This window comes from Talpa occidentalis, unplaced genomic scaffold, assembly GCF_014898055.3.
Source record: "Talpa occidentalis isolate TD23 unplaced genomic scaffold, MPIMG_talOcc4v2.1 talOcc4.14, whole genome shotgun sequence".
Classification (NCBI taxonomy): domain Eukaryota; kingdom Metazoa; phylum Chordata; class Mammalia; order Eulipotyphla; family Talpidae; genus Talpa; species Talpa occidentalis.
Genome location: NW_023601433.1, coordinates 39,605,019 through 39,626,431, shown reverse-complemented (window position 1 = coordinate 39,626,431; position 21,413 = coordinate 39,605,019). Strand labels below are relative to the sequence as shown.

The following is a 21,413-nucleotide window of genomic DNA, read 5'->3' as shown; positions in this document are numbered from 1 at the left end:
GAAGGCAAGTGAAGGCAGGGTCTCAATAGCACGGTTTGTTCAGCGTTGGTTGGGGTTTTTCTCGTTATGAGGAACAGGCATTATTTGAGGCCCTGCTGTCTGTGCTGAGGGACAAGGGAGGTGCAGCAGCCTCCCCACAAGCTTGCTTTGGGTGGTCCAGGGACGGGCGAGTGCTTGTTGTGAGGGATGTGGGCCCTGAGTGGGGCAGCTGGGCGTGGGGTTGGGGGAGGTGGACGGTGGAGAAAGCGGTCTTGGCACTGACTCTCTTAAGGAGCCGGGTCTGGGAAGCTGATGGGTGGTGGGGAGCAGGGGCCCCTATAAGGGTCCTGCCTTGTCTGCCCGGGATGCCCCCTGTTTCCCCCCTGCAGTACCCTGGTGTGGCCCAGAGCATCAGCAGTGATGTCAACAACCTCATGGCCGTGCTGAACATGAGCAACGTGCTCCCGGAAGGTCTGAGCAGGCTGCTGGTCAAGGGCAGGCATTTGGGACGGGCCCCGGGGACCCAAGGGAGGCCTCCTTGTGGAAGCCCCGGCCCACCCTGATGCCCTCCTCCCTGGCCCAGGCCTGTTCCCCGAGCATCTGATCGATGTGCTGAGGCGGGAGCTGGCCCTGGAGTGCGACTACCAGCGAGAGGCCGCCTGTGCCCGCAAGTTCAGGTGCCGCTCTGCGCTGGCCCGAGGCTGGGCAGCTGGGCACCGGCCCGTTGCCTGTCCTTCTCAGCAGGGGGATGGAGGGTTCTCTGGGCCGCCCGTGTGTGTGTGTGTGTGTGTGTGTGTGTGTGTGTGTGTGTGGCCCTGACTGAGAGGCTTATGGCTGTGGTTGGCTTGGGGCGGTGGCCACATCCTGTCCAGTGCCCGGTAGACTGTCCCTTTGCTCTGTGTCGTTCCCAAGGTGGGGGTGGGGTCTGTACTGGGTGTGACCTCCCACCTCTGCCAGGGAGCTGCTGAAGGACCACCCCTTCTTCTATGTGCCTGAGATCGTGGATGAGCTCTGCAGCCCCCATGTGCTGACCACAGAGCTGATTTCGGGCTTCCCCCTGGACCAGGCGGAGGACCTGAGCCAGGAGATCCGCAATGAGGTGCGTCTGGCAGGCCTGGAGACGCTGCCTGTGAGGTGGTTCTGGCACTGGGGCCAGCGGGGAGGAAGGACACGAGAGGGCGGCTCCGCGTCCCACCAGATGGCTCCCTGGGAATTGACAAGCATCCTCTGGGTGCGTGGCGGGGGCGCGGGGGAAGATGAAGAGAACAGGGGTCCGTCTTCCCTGGCCCCAGACTCACACCAGGTGCCTGGCACTGCTGTGACTGCCCCCACCCCCCGCCTGCCCACCCCAGATCTGCTACAACATCCTGGTCCTGTGCCTGCGGGAGCTGTTCGAGTTCCACTTCATGCAGACGGACCCCAACTGGTCCAACTTCTTTTATGACCCTCAGCTGCACAAGGTGAGCCCTGGGGAGGCGGCACGCAGTGTGTGCCGAGAGCTTTGTTGGAGAAGGTTGGTGAAGCCCCTAAGGTAGGTTCTGAGATCTGGGGGTCCCCACCCCTGTTGTGCCCTCCTTCCTGCCCCCTATTCTCACCAAGGACCCCCAGCGCTGACCGCCCCTGGTATTGCCCATTCCCAGGTGGCTCTTCTGGACTTCGGGGCATCTCGGGAATTTGACAGATCATTCACCGACCTGTACATTCAGGTAGGGGCGAGGGGCGGCCTGGCCTCGCCATGCTTTCCTGCGCCCGGAGGGGAGGGAGGCTGATCGGGCTCGTGACCTCATGTGCCTGCCTGTCCTCAGCGTCGGGGCCAGTGCAGGCCACCACCGTCTGGCGCCCAGCGCTGGTGGCCCGAGGGAGAGGAGGGCAGGATGGGAGTGGGGCTGGTTGGCAGTGGCAGTGGGCAGGGAAGGGGCAGGTGGTGGCGCCCAGGCCCTCAGTGCCTTTGTGCGTATCCTCCTGTGCCTCCGTCAGATCATCAGGGCCGCTGCGGACAGGGACAGGGAAGCAGTGCTGAAGAAATCCATAGAGATGAAGTTCCTCACTGGCTACGAGGTCAAGGTGAGCACCCCTGGACGCTGGGGCTCCCCAGGGCTGGCAGATGCAGGCAGTCTGGGGGGGCCAGCGTCCCTGCTTGTGGGGCGGGTGCCTGTGGACTGCTTTTCCCTTTGAAATCTTCCCCGTGGCGCCCTGGTTTATAACTGGATGAACTCAGGTCGTGGAGGCCGGAGGTTGCCAGAACGCCAGGGCTGGGGGGCAGAGGGTTGGGCCTGGTGGTGAATGAAGCCTGTCTGGCTGCTGAGATTTGTCACTGGACTGGACTGGACTGGCGCTTTGGTGAGGGAGGTGGTGGGCAGACCCCAGCTCTCACTTCTCTGGCCTTCGTGGGGGAAGGGTGGGGAACACCCGAGAGCTCTCCTGACCCCCAGAAGCCTCAGAAAGGTCCTCCGCTAGGATCATTAGCTTCTCCGCTGCCTCAGACTGCTGACCCAAGTGTTCCTCAAGACTAATGTGAGCCGCCCTCAGGCAGGGTTCACACTGGGTTCTGCCACAGGCCCCCACCCCTTTTGTCTCCGGAGCCGGAGCCGAGCTCACTGTCAGTGCTGCTTTCCTGACCCCTCCTGGTTTGCGTTTACGGGCCACTTCCCCCTCTCTGAGTTGAAGATGCCGCCTGGCCCTGTCCTGCCTTTCAAATCAGAGCTCAGGGCCGGCTGTGGGCCAAACCCCAGGCTGTGGGCGCTCTCGAATCTTGTCACCTTTCCCCTGCCTCCAGGCCATGGAGGACGCCCACTTGGATGCCATCCTCATCCTGGGCGAGGCCTTTGCCTCTGAGGAGCCCTTTGACTTCGGCACCCAGAGCACCACCGAGAAGATCCACAACCTGATCCCCATCATGCTGAAGCACCGCCTCATCCCTCCTCCCGAGGAGACCTACTCCCTGCACAGGAAGATGGGGGGCTCCTTCCTCATCTGCTCCAAGCTGAAGGCCCGGTTCCCCTGTAAAGCCATGTTCGAGGAGGCCTATAGCAACTACTGCCGCAGGCAGGCGGAGCAGCAGTAGCCTGGGCTTCGCCGCGGAAACCTCCCTCCGCAGACGCAGACGCGAGCTCCTGGAGGTGGGGCCCAGAGGCGCCTGCTGAACTCCTGCGCCGCTGGAGGGTGGCTGCCCGGAGGGCAGGGGAGGCTGCTGGGCCCCACTGCCAGGCGCGTACTGGGTGTTTATTGCTGGGTGGGTGTGGGCTGAGAAGGCCGGGAATGAAAAGGACACCCAGCCACGTTGTCATGATCTGCTGCTTCAGGCGTCCTGAACTCACGCTAGAGAAAAAGGCAATATTAGTTTCTTTTTGTAATAGGGTTTCTTCCCCTAATGTGAACGTTGACTTTACCAAAAGATGAGCTAGACACTTGGAAAACCCGCCACCAAAGAAACAAAACCAAAAAAAAAAAAAAAAAAAAAAACCCCAAAAAAACCCAACAGAGCTTTTTTTGGACTTTATTGACGATGTTGTAGAAGACGTGTGTGTGTGTTTCTAGAATGAGATTTGCGGTTTCTGCCCTTTTCCTTTCCAGCCTGTGGTCTGGAACTGGGAGAAGTGCTGCTCCGAGCAGTGCCAACAAGTACTATTGAACCAGGGGAAGCTTTTTTGACAAAGGGAAGGTTCCAGAGAACTGCCGCATGCCATGGGCAGGTCAGGAGCAGAAATGGAGAAAGCCAGGCGGCTCTCCTCGCTGCAAGGTGTGTGTGAGCGGCCTTCCCGCTCCAGGCTCAGGCCTTTGTGGAGGGAGAGGAACGGGCAGGTAGTTAGCTCTGTTAATTTTTGTACAATTCTTGTAATTGTCTGATTTATTTGTTAAATTAAAAACAAACCAACCAACCTACCTCCCGGCATTGCAGTGATCATTCTTCCGCTTGTAAAGGGGCGGTCAGGTCACGTCCACGTCCGGCCTCCACACGCTGCTGAAGAAGCTGCGCCTGTTCCCGGCACGAGGCTCGAGGCTTTTGGTGCCAAACCTGGGAGACGCAGGCATATTTGTCGTCCGAGGGGGGCGGGGGAGCGACAGGGCAAGAGGGGACAACCGCGTGTCACCTGGGGTGCACCCAGGGCCACGTGCCCATGTGGGAAATCCACAGCTGCTCAGGAAGCCGCAAGGAGACAGACCAGTGTAACGCCTGGCAGCACAGTGGGTGCCCGGCCAGTGAGGCACTTCTTGAAATGGGGCTTTTCCTGGAGTGAACTTGATTCCTAGGGGGGACCCTTCTAGCCTGCGAGCCTGGGAAAGTGAGCAGGCAGTGCCTCTGGCAGACTGAGGGCTCCAAAATAGGTTCTCACAGTGGTTTTTTAGGGGTTGCTAAAATCTGTAAGATTTTAGGACTAACAGGAACAGACCTGCCGGAAGTTGCGACGGAGGGAGAGGTCTGGGTGGGGGGGCTCCAGGAGAGGCGCTGGGACCTCTGAGGCCCAGCATCCGCTCTCCCTTGTCAGCTTTTGTGGCCCTTACACAGGCTGTAGTCATGTGTGACTCGACACATTGTGTCCTGTGGTTACGGACGCCCCTCAGTGGACATTTCACAGATGAGGCGGATCAGGGTAAGTGGCCGGCCTGGCGCCGTGCGCATTAGAACCAGGCCGTGGACAGAGGCCTCTGGCCCATGGTCCATCACTTCAGCCTAACTCAAGGGCTGGCAAACCACGGTCCGTGGGCCCACCCTGCCGCTGTCGCTGCAGCTGTAGATGAGATCCACGACCAGTCATTTATGTGTCCTCCAAGGTGGTGCCGAGCTACAGGGCAGACTCGAGTAGCTGCAACAGAGACCGTGCGTGGCCTGCAGTGCTGACCGTGTCTGTTTACTGGACCTTTATCAAGGCCTTTGGGAAGCCCGCTCACCGCTGCTTCTAAAGCACATGCGTTTTAAGGAACCAACACATCAGTAAGAGAAATGTCAGTTATCTGTGAAGTGGAAACAGGAAGGCGGTCTCAGAACAATGATTTAGCGGAAGCCAGTTTAGCATTTCCTTTGGTCTTTCCAGCATGTCCTTAGATGTCATTGGAACGTGAAAAGCGGAGCACTAACTCGTGTTTGAAGCATCTTCCCACTGCTCCTCTACAATAAGTAGCCAAAATCGAACGGCCCCGTGTGTGTAGGCGGGAGGTGACAAATGGGGAAGGAGACCGGGCAGTGGCGGGCTCCTCAGGGCAGCCGGCTCAGCGCACGGCCCCCGAAGCCCCCACAGGTGGAGCTGCCTTGCAGACTAAAATGAATACGAGAGGTTTGACCAGAGACGGGAGCTGAGAGCTTCCAGACACTTGAACACTATTCTCTGAGCTCTGGAAGTAACTATCAAAACCCTCCATAAACCAACCCATGTCCGGTGTGGTGGGAGGAAGGGCTGGATGAAGAGGGGGGGCTGGCAGAAAGGACCCAATAAGAAAAGTCACCCTTTCTCCATTCCTCAGACTTTTTCATCAGAGGTGGGGAAAAAAGGACAAAACACTCAATTCTAACAGTCCCCTGTTTTATTGCAATACATCAAAGTCTGGTTAATATTAAGTGATACCAACATAAAACATTGGCGAGGAGTCTTGTTATATTTTTGACTATCCCACCTTAAATATTTCTGTGCAAAAGAATCCACATCGTTGTTTGGTAGCAGAGAATCTTTTATAAAGTTCCCTAAAACACAGAGGGCATAAACCAAACAAAATGAAATAAGGAGTGATAAGAGGCCAAAGCAGTATCTTTTCCTCTTCCACACACACGTGTGTCAGCATTATATTCTAAACAAAAAAAAATGATTACACCTAGGCCATGCAAAACTGTACAATATTACAATGAGAAAAAAAACCCTAAAAAATTTATAAAATAAAATATCACACTATCAAATGAAAAGCAGGTGATTTTGTTTTCATGAAACTTCAAGGTTGATTTGCTTTAGTCAATTTCCCCCATAAATGAAAAGGTTTCTTGTGTGTAATGGTTGTCCCTGGGAAGGAAAAGTGGTGTCCGGCCTGCAGATCAGTGCTGGGATCGGAGACAGAGCTGCAGCGGAAGCAAGGCCCTCATGTCGCTGGACTGAAGAAAACTCTGAACTTGAATGATAATTATGGTCATAACGAGGAAACAGGTTCTAAGGTAGACTCCGTGAAATGCCATGTGGCGTATCAAATTCAGGGGCTGGGCCAGGGAGTGGGGGGGTGACTTCCTGTTTGTGCCTAGTGGACGAGGACAGGGCCAAGTCCGGCCACAGCTGAGCGCGCCCCTCTGTTCAGAAAGGATGGTGGGCTTTACCCGGCCCTGTCAGGGGAGAGACCGCTGTTGTCACTGTCAGAGGCTGGCAACTGGCCCTGTTGTCTCCGGGGGCCGGGGCTGTTCAGCCACCCCTGCTCTGACATTTCTGTAATGATACCTGAGTCCAGGTAAGTGCAGCCGGCCTTTCACAGCAGAGGCAGCCACCGTGTCACCCGGTGGCGTGGGGCCTTAACACGGAAGGTAGAGAGGCTGAGTCAGCCGGGGGATGACAGGTTGTGGCCGGCAACTTGGCCTGGCCCTTTTTAATTGGAGCTCATAGCCTTAAAACTGCTCCCTGGTAAAGAACACAAATCACTGTGTGTGCGCGCGTGTGCACGTGTACACCTGCACACACATAATTGAAGAAATAAAATCGGCTTTAGTAATCATTTGACCAGAAGGCAGGCTTGTTTTTTGGCAAAATGAAATATTATTTTAGCTCCCCAAAGCACATGACTAGAGGAAATCAGAATTTAGGGCTAGACAGAAATTGGCTGGACATAGATAGCACCAAATACCAACACAGACGGACGATGCCAGAAAGGCCTCGTCACCTGTTTTTCTTGTCTACCGAGAATGGGCCCCTGCTGTGTCCTGTACAGAACAGAGAGAGACTCCCCACAGCAATTTGCCTTTTTTGTGATAGTCACGACCCCTTCAACAGGTGAGGATGTTTCCTGCTTCCCTGGAACCCGTTCCCTGTCTTTCAAATCATTTTTCTCAGAAGCTTCTGAAGGTAACTGGCTTCATATTTAAAGGTAAGCCCTGGATGGTCATCACTGTGGGAAAACTACCCCCTCAAGTATTGCCCTCGGCAGCATTTCTCCCCCAAGTCCTGCTGATAGAATCGAACCACATTTGGGACTGCCGCGCGAGGACTGGTAAGACCACTTGAGATTGTGGGGAGATGCCAGAAAGCGCTGAGGTACAAGCCGCCGGATCAGGGTGGCGGCCAGGCCGCGTTGCTTGTCCCTCCCTCTGCGCTGCAGGGAGGCTGGCGCACCGCTGTGGAGCCCAGGCTTCAGCTGGCTACATCTTCTGCCTAAAAGCAACCTTTTCAAGATAAGCACCTATGGGCGACAGAAATCCATACTTGGCTGTCGAAGCTACACTCTACGAGTGAAGCGTCCTGTGAGCCTCACCTGGCGTGGCCTTCTCTCCGCCTGGGACCAGAAGGGAGGGGAGGGGAGGGGAGGCAGGAGCAGGAGCGGGGGAGGCGGGGTTGGTCACAGACTCAGGGGCGCTGGCTGACTGGCTCTTCGACAGGCCCCACATGTAAGGAGTTGCCAGCATCACAGGGCACTAGCAGCGGTCAAGGCCCACCCTCGGTATCTGCACGCACGAAAGGAATCTTACGTGACGCTTCTTTTCCAAAAAGGCTTAGGTCCGAATTGTGCAGCAACTATGCCCACCCAAAGTGTTCAAACACAATCAAATCTGAGCAAGTACCCTGAGTGCAGAATATTTAAATACTGAAGACCTTTTGCCACATGATCCCCAGGCAAGGTCCGTTCTGCCCTCGCTGCCTGTCAGCACGTTCGCCCCAGAAGACGGAGTCTGGGCCCGGCTCACCTGCTGAGGGCAGGCCCGGGAGCGGGGAGAAGGCAGCTCTGGTGCTGATTCACACCAGCAACTGCAGGAAAACGCTTCCATTTTAGAGAGGAGAAAACCCTGTTTCTATTTCTCAGAAAATTTAGATGAAAATCGAAAGAGGCAGATTCTCTTTACTTTCATGAGATATTTTTATTCCCTTTCTCTTTTTAAAAAATTCTTTCTCCGCTCAGGCTCACCTGGTGAAATGACTCAGGCCTGGTTCTGTATCTCATTTCCACGGGGGAATTAAAACAGCGGGAGTCAAATGAAAAGGTAACTAACAACGTAATGCAGCCAGCGAGGGGCGCGCTCATCAGGCCGCGCTGGGCTAACTTCCTGCCTCTGACGGGGGCTGAACATGGGCGAGGATTTGGTTACGGATATTCAAGTCCTTGCATTCGGGGTTTTAGCGTGTTTAGTAATTAAAGACTTTTCCCCAGGCTTTATCCAGGAAGCTCACACCCTCCCTCAAGAGACTCCTTCCTCAAAAGCCAGTCTGCCGGGGACAGAACCTCACTGCAGCTCGGGGAGGGAAGGCATTAGCCTAGGAAAGAAGCCCTTTGATGAACCATTTTATGGGCCTGAGGAGCCACAACTCTGCTGGTGTCCTTTCAGATGGGCGGGAACAGAGGGTGACAGAACTGCATTCTACATTCATCTGCAGAGCTACCAAAAAACATGTAACACAAAATGAGAACGTGGTTCAAATTCTACTACTAGAAAAAGAAATGTCTTGGCTGGAGGTGACTTTGCCTTTTGATGACACTGAAAAGGCTTCAAATGTGACAAGCCTGGTGCCCAGTTCACGCTCCTGACAACGAAACCTGTCCCTGAAGGTTTTCCTAAAGCCCCGGGTAGTAACTGTGACCGTTGACGGCCCGAGCACACGGCACTGAAGGGAACTCTGCTTTCTCCTGCTCTCCCTCTCCAAGTGTCAGCTTGAGGCCTTCCTACTCTTTAAATTACTTAGCAGGAAAACAGACAAGAAACAACACATTTCTTTAAATTAAATCATCTCTCTCTCATATATGCATCCCTCTTTCCTTGAATACAAGATGCTTCTTTTTTACTATATACATTCAGTATTTAACCTCTACATTTGTGTATTTATTTAAACTCCATATTGTAGTAAAATATGCACTGTTTTAATTAATAAGGGTGTGGGGTGTACTGGCGACGATGAGGTGGACATTCACTGTGGGTGCTGCTTGAGAGCTGGGGGGCCCCTCCAGGAGGCTGGACGGCGCTCGCCCCGGGCATGAGAGACGCTACAGTGAGAACAGCCTAATCTTATCTTACCGCTTACACCTGTGGGATCTGTTGACTGACGCTACCTGGGGGGTGGGGGGGTAAAATATATGGAAAGCAACTCTAAGTGTATGAAATGGAGTCAATCTTCATCTAAGCTGCTTCATGACGTCTGCCTCGACGGCTGCAGCTGTTACGTTGAGGGGCTGTGGGGTCCGCGAGTCATGTTGTCAGAGGCCCCGAGCCCCTGCCCCGCGACTGCTGCCAGCCCCGGGGCCCCAGGCAGAGGTGGAGGGACAGGTGAACGTGAGAGATGAGGTGGGGTGGGGGGCGCCGGGAGGGAAGCTGCTCTGTGCGGGTCTGAGCGCTCAGCATTCACGGATCCCAGCTCCCACGATCCGCGCTCTCCAACGACAGGCTCTTGGTCTTCTGGGGAGACACCGGGCTGGGGGGGCTGCTCAGGTTGGAGCTGTTGGAGGCTGTGGAATGCCTCGGAGAATCAGAGTCCTGGAAGGGCCAAAGGCAGCGACCGATGAGAAGCAGAGGGCGGAAGGGCTCAGCTTCCCCGGGCCCCGGCATGCTCCCCGTCACCCGTGACAGAGCCATGTCTCCCCTGCCGAGGAGACAAACACTCTTCCCTTGCTGAGCTGAACAAATCTTGATTTATACATTTAGCTAACACCTTGCTTTTCCTTGCATTCTGAGGAAAAAAGGCCTCACTGCACAGAAACTTGAAGACAAAGCCAAACACAGAACCGCAAAGACATCAGAGTTGCTGACCACCAGCTGAGGTGAAAACCAGCCGATGACAACCAAGTCAGCACACACTTGTGTTACAAGAATGGAGGTGCTGACCGCACCCGCTCCCCCTTTCATGTCCTTGGAATTCTAGTTACTGCCCCTCAGCCCCGCCAGTAAACAGGATGGTATCCTTTTGGGCTCCAGTCTGCTACGCTCATTTCTTGTCAGTTAAATGGAAGTACTTCCCTTCTCCTCAAAACTCTGTTCTTATTGATGAAGGGGAACTGAGGCCCCCCAATTCTGGGATTGCCTGATGCGGCTGTTTTCTAAGCTACACAAGAGGCACAGAATATAACAAATGCTCACAGTCCTTTCTTTAGGCCTTTAAAAATGCTGCTCATTTTTACACAGAGGTGACTTGAAGTCTGAACATCTCCAGAAAAATTACAATTTGTCACCCAAGTGAGTGCTGCTCCACCCCAGAGTGGATGGGTAAGCCCTGCTGACGCTGGAATCACTGGTAAATGCACTTGTCTTTTCAACGCAGGATTCTCCCCAGCCCGGCCTGCAGGGATAGTGCTGACCCGCGCTCCGCTCACCTCTCCGTCATAGTCCCTGGCCGGCGCGTCGCTTCCCTGGTCCATGCCTCCAGAAGATAATGAGCCCTCTGATGGGGAGGGCATGGGCTGTCGCTTGGCGCTGTAGCTTCCTCCAGAGAGCTCCCTCTTCAACGCACTGCCATTCTGTGCGGACGACCCTGCAGTACATCGTTCAGGTCAAACTTCATGTACGTAGAAGGGACGATCCTTTAGAAAGTGCAGACGGCTGCGATGGCATGCCACCCTTCCTGTCATGCGTCAGGCTCTGGAAGGGCCTGTGCTTCTTGTGCAGACTGACATTATGGTCCCTATTTCTTTGTCACTCTGGCTGACTGTCCCTCTGGAAACTTTTCACATGAGCTGGGCTATTCTAGGGCTCAGTAGGAGGCACTGTCAAGAGCAGATGCCCCTTGGAATTCCTAGGCTGGACTTCCTTTTACCTCTATTCATACATCACGCAACTAAGCATCTCAGGAAGCCTATACTTGATGATTGCATCAGGAACCTTGACAGAACTGGGAGCTCCATTCTGTGGACTGCATATTGGCTGACTTGGCCCTTTAAGTCTTTGCATTACAGATCCTATTCTTCATTCACGTAATTCTACAAGTCCCAAAGCCCTGAAAACCAGTATTTTTTTCATAAGTTTGATGTAATTTCATGTGGTGGCAAAATCTAATCTGAACTAATCGGTGGCTGATTATTTAAAATGACATTTACTTATATATTTATGCTATGACTAGTCACAAATTTTGCTGCACAAATGTTAGTGTGTTTGCAGGTGCTGTCCCAGATCTTATAGGGAATATAACACGATATATGGTAAAAATCACTTCTGAAATATATATTTAAAAATTCTGAGTTCTGAAAACAAAAACAATATCTGGCCCTAAGGGTTTTGGATGAGGGTTTATAACTGATACCTTGCAAACTCAAATCTTGATAACACATGGTTAGTTATAACTTTAATCTATTATCTTAATCCCTCACCATTTCTTAAAAGGTAATAAAATGGTTGTCATTTTCCCAGCTAGCTAGATTTTTTCACAGTCAGGGTTACACACCGACTAGAAATGACTTTAGGACACAATGTCAAGAAAGTCTCAAGTCACACGCTTCAACTTCTACTTATCCACTGGAAACTCCCTGAAAGCTGTGCTCTGACTATAGCGCACCCTCCCGTGTTGTACTATTATTTAAAAAAAATTTAAATAACACAATTATTAATTATGTTTATGAATGATAAATAATCAAATTCATCTCACCCTTGCCTACAGGACTCTGATCATGACTCTGTAACAACACTGACCTTTTTCAAACATAACTCCACCCGAGGGGTGCCATGTGATTTTCCTAATTATTCTGACTATGAATTCATCCTATATGCTATTTTTTCCCTGCAGAGCATTTATCATCACAATTTGCCATACTGTATGCCTGTCGGCTGCATGGGCTGTAAGTTCTGAAGGAACTGCATTACTCTTTTCTTAAATGTGGGCACTGAGCCCAGGAGGCATTATCCCACAGGTCCAAGATACTGCAGGCCATGCCTGGGTGCACTGTAAGTGGGTGAGGGAACAGCATGTCAGCCTGCAGGGTGTGCAGAGGCAGCTGGTGCACCCTCACTATGCAAGCCCACTTACTTGCTGAGAGGCCACTGCTCGCGCTCATGGAGCGCCCGGGCTCAGGGCGGGACTTGGTGATGGACGGAATACTGACTGAGCCGCTGAATACTGCCCGGCTTTCCTGAGGCCTTGGGTTCTAAAAACAATTGAGAAAGAGAAATTCTTCAGCCAAAGAGAAACTGATTTTGTACGAGAGGTTTATTTTTCATTTCAATTTCAAGAAATCAAAGTATCTTCACCAGAGTGATATAGAACAAGAAACAGCTTAATCCCTCCTGCCCACAAACATACTGAAGTTCTAATAGAAGCAACCCTCAACCCCATCAAGGATAAGTACTTATCCTCATACTTACTGAAATACTTATCAACAAGTAAGAATGTTTTTGCTGTGAGAACAGTAAATAAAAGTATTATGGTTAGGAGTGACAGTGAAGTGTGGAATTACATGGACATTTGCAAATTACTGAAACAAAAGTTTTTACTATAGATGAGCTTTTTATTTGCGTAGAAAAACTCAATGGCCAAATAAACATATCTGGAGAAAAGCAGATGCTTTACTGGTGTAACATCGGATGTGCCATCTGCTCATTCATGCCCTCAGTCACAGGCTCCCCTACAGCCTCACACAGAGCAGTACTCTGAGTTTTAAGAATGATGCCTGCAGAATCTAGAAAACTTAAATAAGGGACCAGGAAAATGAATAACTATAAGAAAGTGAAAATCAAAATCAACAAAAAACTATGAACCAGAGACACTTTTAGGGGGGCAGGGGCGGGAGGGGAGGGATTGGGGTCAGAATGGGGGCGCTGCAATTGTATGGGGAATATAACAATAAAATTTATTATCTAATTAAAAAAAAAAAAAAAAAAAAAAAAAGAATGATGCCTGCAACACCACAACCGGAGACAAGAGATTTAATTTGGGAATATTGCTTTGAGAAGTTTCCCACCTAATTATTAAATGATTTTGGTTTCCAAGGTAGGAAAATGATGCACAGAGTGTTTTGAAAGTCAAATGTACTAAAGAGGTGGGTGAGCTTGACCTAAGCTCTCTGAATGTGGCTAAGAACAGAAAGCGCTTGGCGAACCCAAACTTTTCAGACCAGAGGAAGGGATGTCAGGGCTGACACCTAAAAGAAGGTTATGGCAAAGCAACTAATGTAGGGCCAAAATCATAGATCAGGGGAATATGCACTAAGACCACTTGAAAAATTCCAGATCACCCATTGTTTAGAATTACACATACAGCAAGTTGGCTGGTTGGTGCCAAATTCAACTACTGCCATTTTGGTTCGTATATCTTGAATTTGCAAAGTCCATGTAATTATTAGTGTGTTATTTGTTTAAAGCAATGCTTTACCTTTTTATTTCTAAGAAAATAAAAATGCTAGCATTTCCACATCCACGCACACAGGAGCAACCCTGTGAGACAGCAGCGACATGCACAGAATGCAGCGAAGGGAAGTTCAAAAGAGCTGGGAATAGCAGTTTCAACTTTTACATTTTTATTGCTTTTGCTCTAAACTTCAAGATATTTTGGTGTTGTTCTTTTCTATAAAACAAACCTATCTTAGAATAAATGGCAAAAATTAAGCCCATAAAAAGACAACAGTTGTTTAATAGCACTGAATGTTGAGGTAATTAAGGAATAATACATAGATGACTTATAAAAAATACACACCCCCCCCCCCCCAAAAATGAAAAGCCACAAGTTACTCATTCAGCTAAAGTTCAACTTCATTATAAAGTGTTAAGAAACCTAAGTCTCTAGTCCTTTTCATGTACAAGCTTACAAAGTACAAGCTTACAATTAGGGTAAAATGTCCATGGACAGCAGTGCTTCTATTTATAGATGGGTAACTTAAAAAACATTTCTACCATCTTTCTATGAAAAATTCTCGACTGATGAATTTATACAACATTCCTCTGGTATCTACTCCCTGCAATCTGTTTCCAAGTAAACTCAGGCTTACTTTCTCAAAGATAAACTTATTTTGTCAAATAAGAAACTTAAATAATGTATGACTTAATGTCAGTGACATTTAAAACACAATTTGGAATATTTTATAATATATACAAAAATAAACCTCTCATCCTACAGTACGTTTTCTATTGGACTATTACTTCACTACATATGCAAATGATAATCTGAAGCTACTATTTCTCTAAGTCAGCGGACAATGTCTGGAAAACTAGCTTGGGAAAATATTCCCTTGAGGATATAATGAGCATATATTTCTTGATGGAAATAAGGGGATTCAGCTTGGCCACCGGCTCTCTATCCCCTTGCAAAGCCACTGGTAACAGTGATATAGGACAAATGGGAGAGACCAGCAGCCGATGCTGTGGTCTCTCAGCATCGCTGGTGTTTTTTTTCTCTTTGATTTAATTTTCTCATCTTGGATCCTGGTTGGAATTAAAGGCATATTAACAACTCAGAGATAAGTATGACTATCTTCTTGTAATTTTTCCTGTAACTAATAATATTATGCTTTTTATCTTGGAGATTTCTAAATTTTTCAAAAGGGGATTTATTGTAGCTAGAAGAAGGCCTATGACAGGCATTATCACAGACTTTAACTTCACTGAAAATAAAAAATTTCTCTGAATTGAACTGTTTCTAAGGTAGTGAGCTAACAAAAAAAAATCAGAAATTCTGGGATCCCTTTTTTGTTTAACAGAATAAAGACCAAGTCAAGGACTATTTTTTATAATATTCTCTGTAATGGAAAATATCATAGTGGGAAATATATTTTATTAAACATAGAAAACTCCAATACTGTTTTAAAAATAAAATTGAAATTCTCCTCAGTCCTCATCTTTTTCCTCAAAAGAAGAAACAAAATAGAACTTGAACAAAGAGGCGGAAGGGGTGGAATAGAAATCTGGCAAAAGAGAAATAGGCCAAAGGAAAACGTTCACAAAATATATCACCTCAGTGGTGTTACTTATGAAGCCAGGCACAGGAGGTCCGCACATAGTTAGTAAAAGTTAACACCTGACTCAGCTGTTCATACCCTCAGAGTCATAAAGCTTGGTGTACCGGGGACAGAACGAAGAGACGGGGAATATTCAGGGTTTATGGAATCAGGAGAGAGAAATTTTTCAGCAGAATTAACAGTCATGTGATAGATGTGCTCAAAGTTGATCGGAGAGGAGATCAGACCGGAGTGATGATGAGGGGATGGATAAGGGAAACCTGGCTATCAAAACAACAGAAAGAAGAAAAACGGTAATAAGGTGATGAAAATGATTCACTAGTTATTTGTGACATTTCAGATAACATGCATGTAGGAAAAATGAAGTATCTCACATCCGAACTGAATCCTTAATGAAATACTTTTAGATTTTACAACGTCAAATTCTCTAATTCTCTTGCCAGTTACTAGAGTAACTGATTTGTAAAAAGATCATTCACGTTATAAAATCATTCTCATTTGCTACGATCGTCAAGTAAGTGGAAACTGGGCTTTCAGAGACGTACATAGTTTGATTTTAGTTCAGCATTTTCTTATGTGATAGAGTAAAAAAGGGCAAAAATCTAGCAAAACGAATAAAATAGAAAAAGCAAGGCCATATTAAAGGAACAAGTGAACCTACAATCAGCTTCTCACCAGAAGTGTTAGAAACTTTCTTTAGAAACCTAAAACCATCTTCTTATATTTATAGACTCGTGATATGTATTTGCTTTCACTGAACTTATTTTCCTTTTACAGAAACATAACTGTAGTAAATAGTGATTCTGGCTTACCTTTAGGCAGACTAGAGCTTATCTCCATTTAGATACCAAGAACATGTTTGTTTTTTGAACAAGGGGAAAAATCTTCCCTTTACTATTCAGGTGTATTAAAAAAAAAAAAAAGAAGACTGTAATACTAAAGATATAGAAAAAAATTTTTAAGGTTTGTCAGGTAAAGTTAACTTCTGAATATTTGGGAACTGACATTCAGTACCCAGTCATATTCTCTAGGGAATTTTCAAGTTTCAGTTCTTAGAAGAATGACCATGTTCTCAGAAAACATCCCACCATCCCTTCATTAGAGGCAGAGGATAAAAAGACTTGCTGGAGAGAATGTTGACTGAATTTTTGTTCTCGTGAACAGAGATAAACTTGTTTTGTTAAAGACCATTTGAAAAATAATGTAGGCTGAAAAGAAAGCCTCCAATATGGGATATTGCTTTAAATTTAGAGATGGGAGTAAAATCTCAGTACTTTTAAAAGTTATTTCCAAAAAGAAAAAAAACTGGTATAAATGTAATTTTGATTTTTTAAAAATAAAATTCTATCTTAAAGTGCTAAATGTCTTTGTGCTAGGGATTTTATCTTTACTGAAAATTTTAGGAATGGTTAAAAGACCAGGAGAAACACGTAAATGAATCTTTCGGAGTAAAATAATATTCTTGCATTCAATTGGAGACAAATCAAACTTTCATTACCAGTGTTCACTTATGGTAAATCACAAAAAGATTCAGGAAAACTAACATACTATGTGCCATTCAATATTAATGGCTTATACTAGTCTCTTTACTAGTATAAAGACAAACATGAAAGGTTCACATCTGACTAAAGAGATTAAAAAATGATTTCCTACTCTCACTATGCCTTCCATGTTCATGAAGCAAACAACCCTATTTCAGTATCACTCTGGTAAAAAGGATACAGAATTAAGTTTCCAAAGACAGGCAATAAATTCTGTAAACTTGTAAGTATTTAAGGGAAAAGCAATACTGATTTTATAAGTTCAAATATAACAATGGGGAACATGCTCTTTGCATAGGTGACAACATATAGCTTAGGTATTTGAAAGCTTTTCTTATACATGTTAATGTTAGATGAACTTAATTCTTTTTAATTTTTTGAAATAGTTCATTAAATATAGACAATTTTACTGCAGTGGAAAGAACATTAAAATCTGAGAATATCTTAAAATATCACATATATATATTTATATACACACACACACAGATGCAGACATGCATATTATTGTGCTGTTTGCCAGTGTCTATCTACCCCAAGACAAGCATGGTTCTGTGCAGATGTCTCAGGAAATACTTGTTAGGTGACTGAATGAATGAATACCAATGAAAACCACCAGTTTTTATGTTCTTTGCTAGTGAAAGGAAGAAAGTGAGGCAGAAATAAAGTAAGGCTGTGAAGAAGAAGAATTCAGACATATAAAATCTTTGATGCAATATTACAGGGATAGGTGAGGAACAGGTTTCTTTTTTTTTTTTTTTTTTTATTTATTTATTTTATTATTATTATTATTTTTTTTTTTTTTTAAATAGAGGCATGTTTTATTTATTTATTTGTTTGTTTTTGTCTACACATGCACTGGGTACAGTCAGAAGCACGGGAGGGTGAGAGAATTCACCAGAGCCAGAGCGGGGAGCAGAGCAGGCAGAAGGACCGAAGTACACTGCTGAGGGGAGCAGCAGGCGGCAGGAGAGGTCTGCGCGCCATGTGGGACCCTCCTCCGGTGGCTGGGGAGCAGCTGGGGATCGAACCGGCGCCTCCGAGGCCACGGGCAGCTTCGCAACCCAGCGCTCAACCGCTGCGCCACCGGGGAGGCCCAGGTTTCAAAAATTTATACCAATATCTTGCCTTGGACATACAAAAAACTTACATGATAAAAAAACATGGAAGGGACATTCAAAACTGGACTGCACTGCTAGGGCAAAATGTCACTTGTGTGAATAACAAAGAGAACCAACAGGGCAATCATGGGTTAACAAAATCAAGATTCTGAGGGCAATAAGTTGCCAGCACAGAAGACCAAGTGTCACAGGGTCATGTGAGGGGTGAATCTTTGGGAAACGCTATCTGAACATGGTTTTACTTAGTAAGAAGACTGGGTCTTTTAGAACAAAAAATAAAATAGAGATTTCTTTTTAAGTTGTGGGAGGGTGAGGGAAGAAAAGGTAGAATAAGAAGGAATGCTTTAATATAAAAGTTCTTATAATATTTGAAATTTGACATTTAGCTGTTTTTTTTGGGTGTAAGAAACCCAAGAATACATGAAGGTCTGAAAGAATTCTGGAACATTAGCATTTCATCTGTTGGCAGAAGAATACTTAAACAGAGGAACATTTTATTGAAATTAGTTTACCTCAAGGAAAACATTCTAATTATGTGGAATGTAACAGAATTTATAGAAGAAATTTTCTATAATTTTTCTTGCTATAATGTTGGAATATATGAGATGAAAACTACACATATATGTATTTGTGTCCCAATGTGAAGCTAAAGTGAAAGAAATTTTAATTTTAAAAAGGTAACACACATTAAAATCTTATTAACTACTCAAGTGATTTGATGTTTGCTGACATGTTGCTTTGCAACCTACGTAAGCACTTCAAGTCTGTATCCCTCTATCCCTCCATGATGATACACATAATCATGTGCTGAAAAACTATTAAACTGTTTAGCATAATTAAAAATATCTCTCTTAAGGCACTCTGTACCTCACATGTTTCTGACACACAACTTCCATAAGAAAATTTGGACTATACAATTATATTATGTTTACTTCTGAAAATAGTCAAACCAACTGCAAAAGCTGAAAAAATAGTATAGTTTTTAAATATGGTAACAGTTTAAGAGCCTTAAACTTTTTACTTAGTTTTAATATATCAAAACCAGCGGTAATCTTTTTTGTATATTTTATATTTACCAACCACAAATAATAAAAATTCCCACTCTAAAAGGATAAATGATGATTGCCAATGATTCAAAACCACTTAATAATGTCTTGATGATAATGGAAAAATGATGACCATAGAATGTCACATTCACTCACAAACAAGCAGGCCCAACTGTTATTGGACATGGGATCTTTAGAATGAGGAGTTCAAACTCAAATGTGATTTTTTTTTTGTTCCTCCCTAAAAATATATGTGAACTACTTGAAAGCTTAACTTTTTAATCAAAAGAAAACAAACTTGACTGCACATCAAGCCAAACACTTGTTGTTTGTTCTGTCAATGATTTATCCCCTATCATAGCAGAGTAAATAATGTGGGACATTTAGAGAGACTCCCTTAGAAACAGTTTTGGATCAAGATTCACTAATCACCTCCCAAATTGCTTTAGTAAAGAATTTATGCTTAAAATTCTGTGAAAAATCTACATGCTATCATGACTACTCAGAAGGATTATATTGAAGGTTTGACAGTTTGTTGAAGGAACTCTGAAATGTTAAGTATAAACAGTTGGATAATTAGCTAGCTCTGTTAACATTCTTAATCTCAAAATCATATAGGTACAATCTTCATGTTAAAAACTGACAGCTCTCCTATGTTGTGTTTTTTAATGTAAGATAGACCAAACAACATGTTTGTAACTGAACAAAGGAAAAAAGATTTAATCTCTCTTTTCAGAGGACAAGTGTGAACATTAATAACCAAGAAAATGTGGTTCTCTAGGGAAAAATAAAAAAGGCTAAATACCTTGTATTGAATTGCTCAAATTTAGAGAAATTTTAATAATCTGGCTATTAAGTTCTGAATCCTGGTATAGATCCTCTACAAATCTGGCAGTTTAGTCCATCAACAATAATGGATCCAGGTATGAGAGAGGTCTATACAGTATGCAATTAAATAAGAATTTGATATGTTTGTTTTCTTGATGTCTAAATTTTGTTTTTCTCATCAAGTATGTCATCATGCATCTTACACATATTGTGATACAATGGATAAACACTTCATCATACCAGCAGACTCTCTTACGTCTATATGTGTATTGAAGTACATGTACATGCAGATACACATACATAAATACATACATTCTCTCCCTCTCCTTCTCCCTCTCCCTCCATCTTGCCCCACTGACCCTTAACTACATTCAACCCATTCATATTCACATTCACTCTTTGTTTCTCTTACCATGGGCAGGTCTTTTAGGATCTGTATTCCATCTCCTGGACCCATGTGTGCTATGTGGTTAAAATTAGTTGGGTTAGAAATTAACTTATTTCTCATTTCTGGATCTCGAAGCATCTCTCTGTAAAATAAAACACCTGTTTAGGAACTTTCCTATGACCAATTTAGATAATTTTGGAGAAAATTAAGCATAATTTTCCATAAAAATAAAACTGTGAAATCATGTTATTCATTTTAGAATAGAATACATTCAATTAAAAATCCTTAAAAGAATAGATTTTGTTTTAAATTTCAAATGAAAGATCTTATGAGTTTTGGTGGGAAAATACAGAGGATTCTCTTAGTACTTAGATGCAGAACTTCTACTTTAGAAATAATTCTGATCATCATATGCATGCCTTTTAAAATAATTAGAAATACTTTAGAAATGTTTTTATATGTAACTGGAAATACTACAAGCCTATTTATTCATGGAGAGAACAGTCAATCTGAAGTTCTTAAGCATGTATAAGTTTAGTCTATACAAAGATACATTCTGTATTTATATTATAGAAAAAGGCTCACGTAAAATTTATAACCATTCCATATACAGAGAAATATATTAATTTTTTTTTAATTCAGTGAATATCACAATTTGGAGGGTATTAAAAATTACATTGAGAAGTACATTCACTTGCAGTTTTTAACACCATGGAGGAACGACAGATTTTCAGGTAAATTTTCCTTTCAAATCAAATATTGTATTATCACCAAATATTCCTTCTGATGTTGCAAACGTGTGAATGGTAAGCATAAATCAGATATCTACCTCCTCTGTTGCATTCTTTCCTCTTCTGGGACTCTAAAAGAATAACGCCGCTTATTGTTAATATTTCTGACCATTTGTTTCCGACTATTATCTGATGTTTCAGGAACTACCAGTTCATCCCCTTCTGTTAAAGAAACACGAAGAATAATGTTATTCTTTATTTTATTTTAAAAAATTTTTATATTATATTTTTTACATCAGTTTTCATTTTTGTACAACATATGCACTTTCATCTTGGTTATCATCCCCGTAAAATTCCCACCCATCTTTGTTTTGATCCTAATTCCTTTTCCCCCCATTGTAGTGTGGTCTCTGGTTTATAGCTGCCTGTTGATTTTGATTTTTACTTTATTATAATTAGTCTTTTTCCTGATCCCTTACTTAGGTTTTCTAAATTCCTGCTATGAGTGAAACCATCTGGTACTTTTTCTTCCTGGCTTATTTCACTAATGTCATTCTTTAAAGTGCAAAGATATATTTATCCATCCATTAACCCCCAAGACAGTACAAATACTAACCAACTGTACTTAAATGCAACTCTGATTTTTGAAAGTTGTGTATTGATGATCATAGTAAAAGTAAGCAATAATTTTCAATGGAATATATGTAAACAGACACATGCTAAAATTAAACACAGCTTAGAAAGCA

General features: G+C 45.0%; 2 protein-coding genes across 10 annotated transcripts in view; one reads left to right on the top strand and one right to left on the bottom strand.

Annotated features, from left to right (window-relative positions):
- Positions 1-3,888, top strand: part of COQ8A (coenzyme Q8A) — a 42,236-nt gene extending 38,348 nt beyond the window's left edge. For all 3 annotated transcript variants that reach the window (XM_037510335.2, XM_037510334.2, XM_037510336.2), the window contains exons 9-15: positions 369-450; positions 563-656; positions 937-1,078; positions 1,332-1,439; positions 1,620-1,685; positions 1,957-2,043; positions 2,756-3,888. In XM_037510335.2, coding sequence (XP_037366232.1) covers positions 369-450; positions 563-656; positions 937-1,078; positions 1,332-1,439; positions 1,620-1,685; positions 1,957-2,043; positions 2,756-3,043 — 867 coding nt within the window. In that variant the 3' untranslated portion in view covers positions 3,044-3,888. The remainder of the gene's footprint in view (positions 1-368; positions 451-562; positions 657-936; positions 1,079-1,331; positions 1,440-1,619; positions 1,686-1,956; positions 2,044-2,755) is intronic.
- Positions 3,889-5,478: 1,590 nt separating this feature from the next.
- Positions 5,479-21,413, bottom strand: part of CDC42BPA (CDC42 binding protein kinase alpha) — a 277,737-nt gene continuing 261,802 nt past the window's right edge. For 6 of the 7 annotated variants that reach the window (XM_054694969.1, XM_054694968.1, XM_037510332.2 and 3 more), the window contains 5 exons: positions 20,766-20,889; positions 19,961-20,078; positions 12,096-12,213; positions 10,453-10,610; positions 5,479-9,619 (listed from right to left, as the gene is read on the bottom strand). In XM_054694969.1, coding sequence (XP_054550944.1) covers positions 9,488-9,619; positions 10,453-10,610; positions 12,096-12,213; positions 19,961-20,078; positions 20,766-20,889 — 650 coding nt within the window. In that variant the 3' untranslated portion in view covers positions 5,479-9,487. Of the gene's footprint in view, positions 9,620-10,452; positions 10,611-12,095; positions 12,214-15,093; positions 15,280-19,960; positions 20,079-20,765; positions 20,890-21,413 lie in introns of all 7 variants that reach the window. The other variant, XM_037510331.2, reaches the window with a different exon arrangement.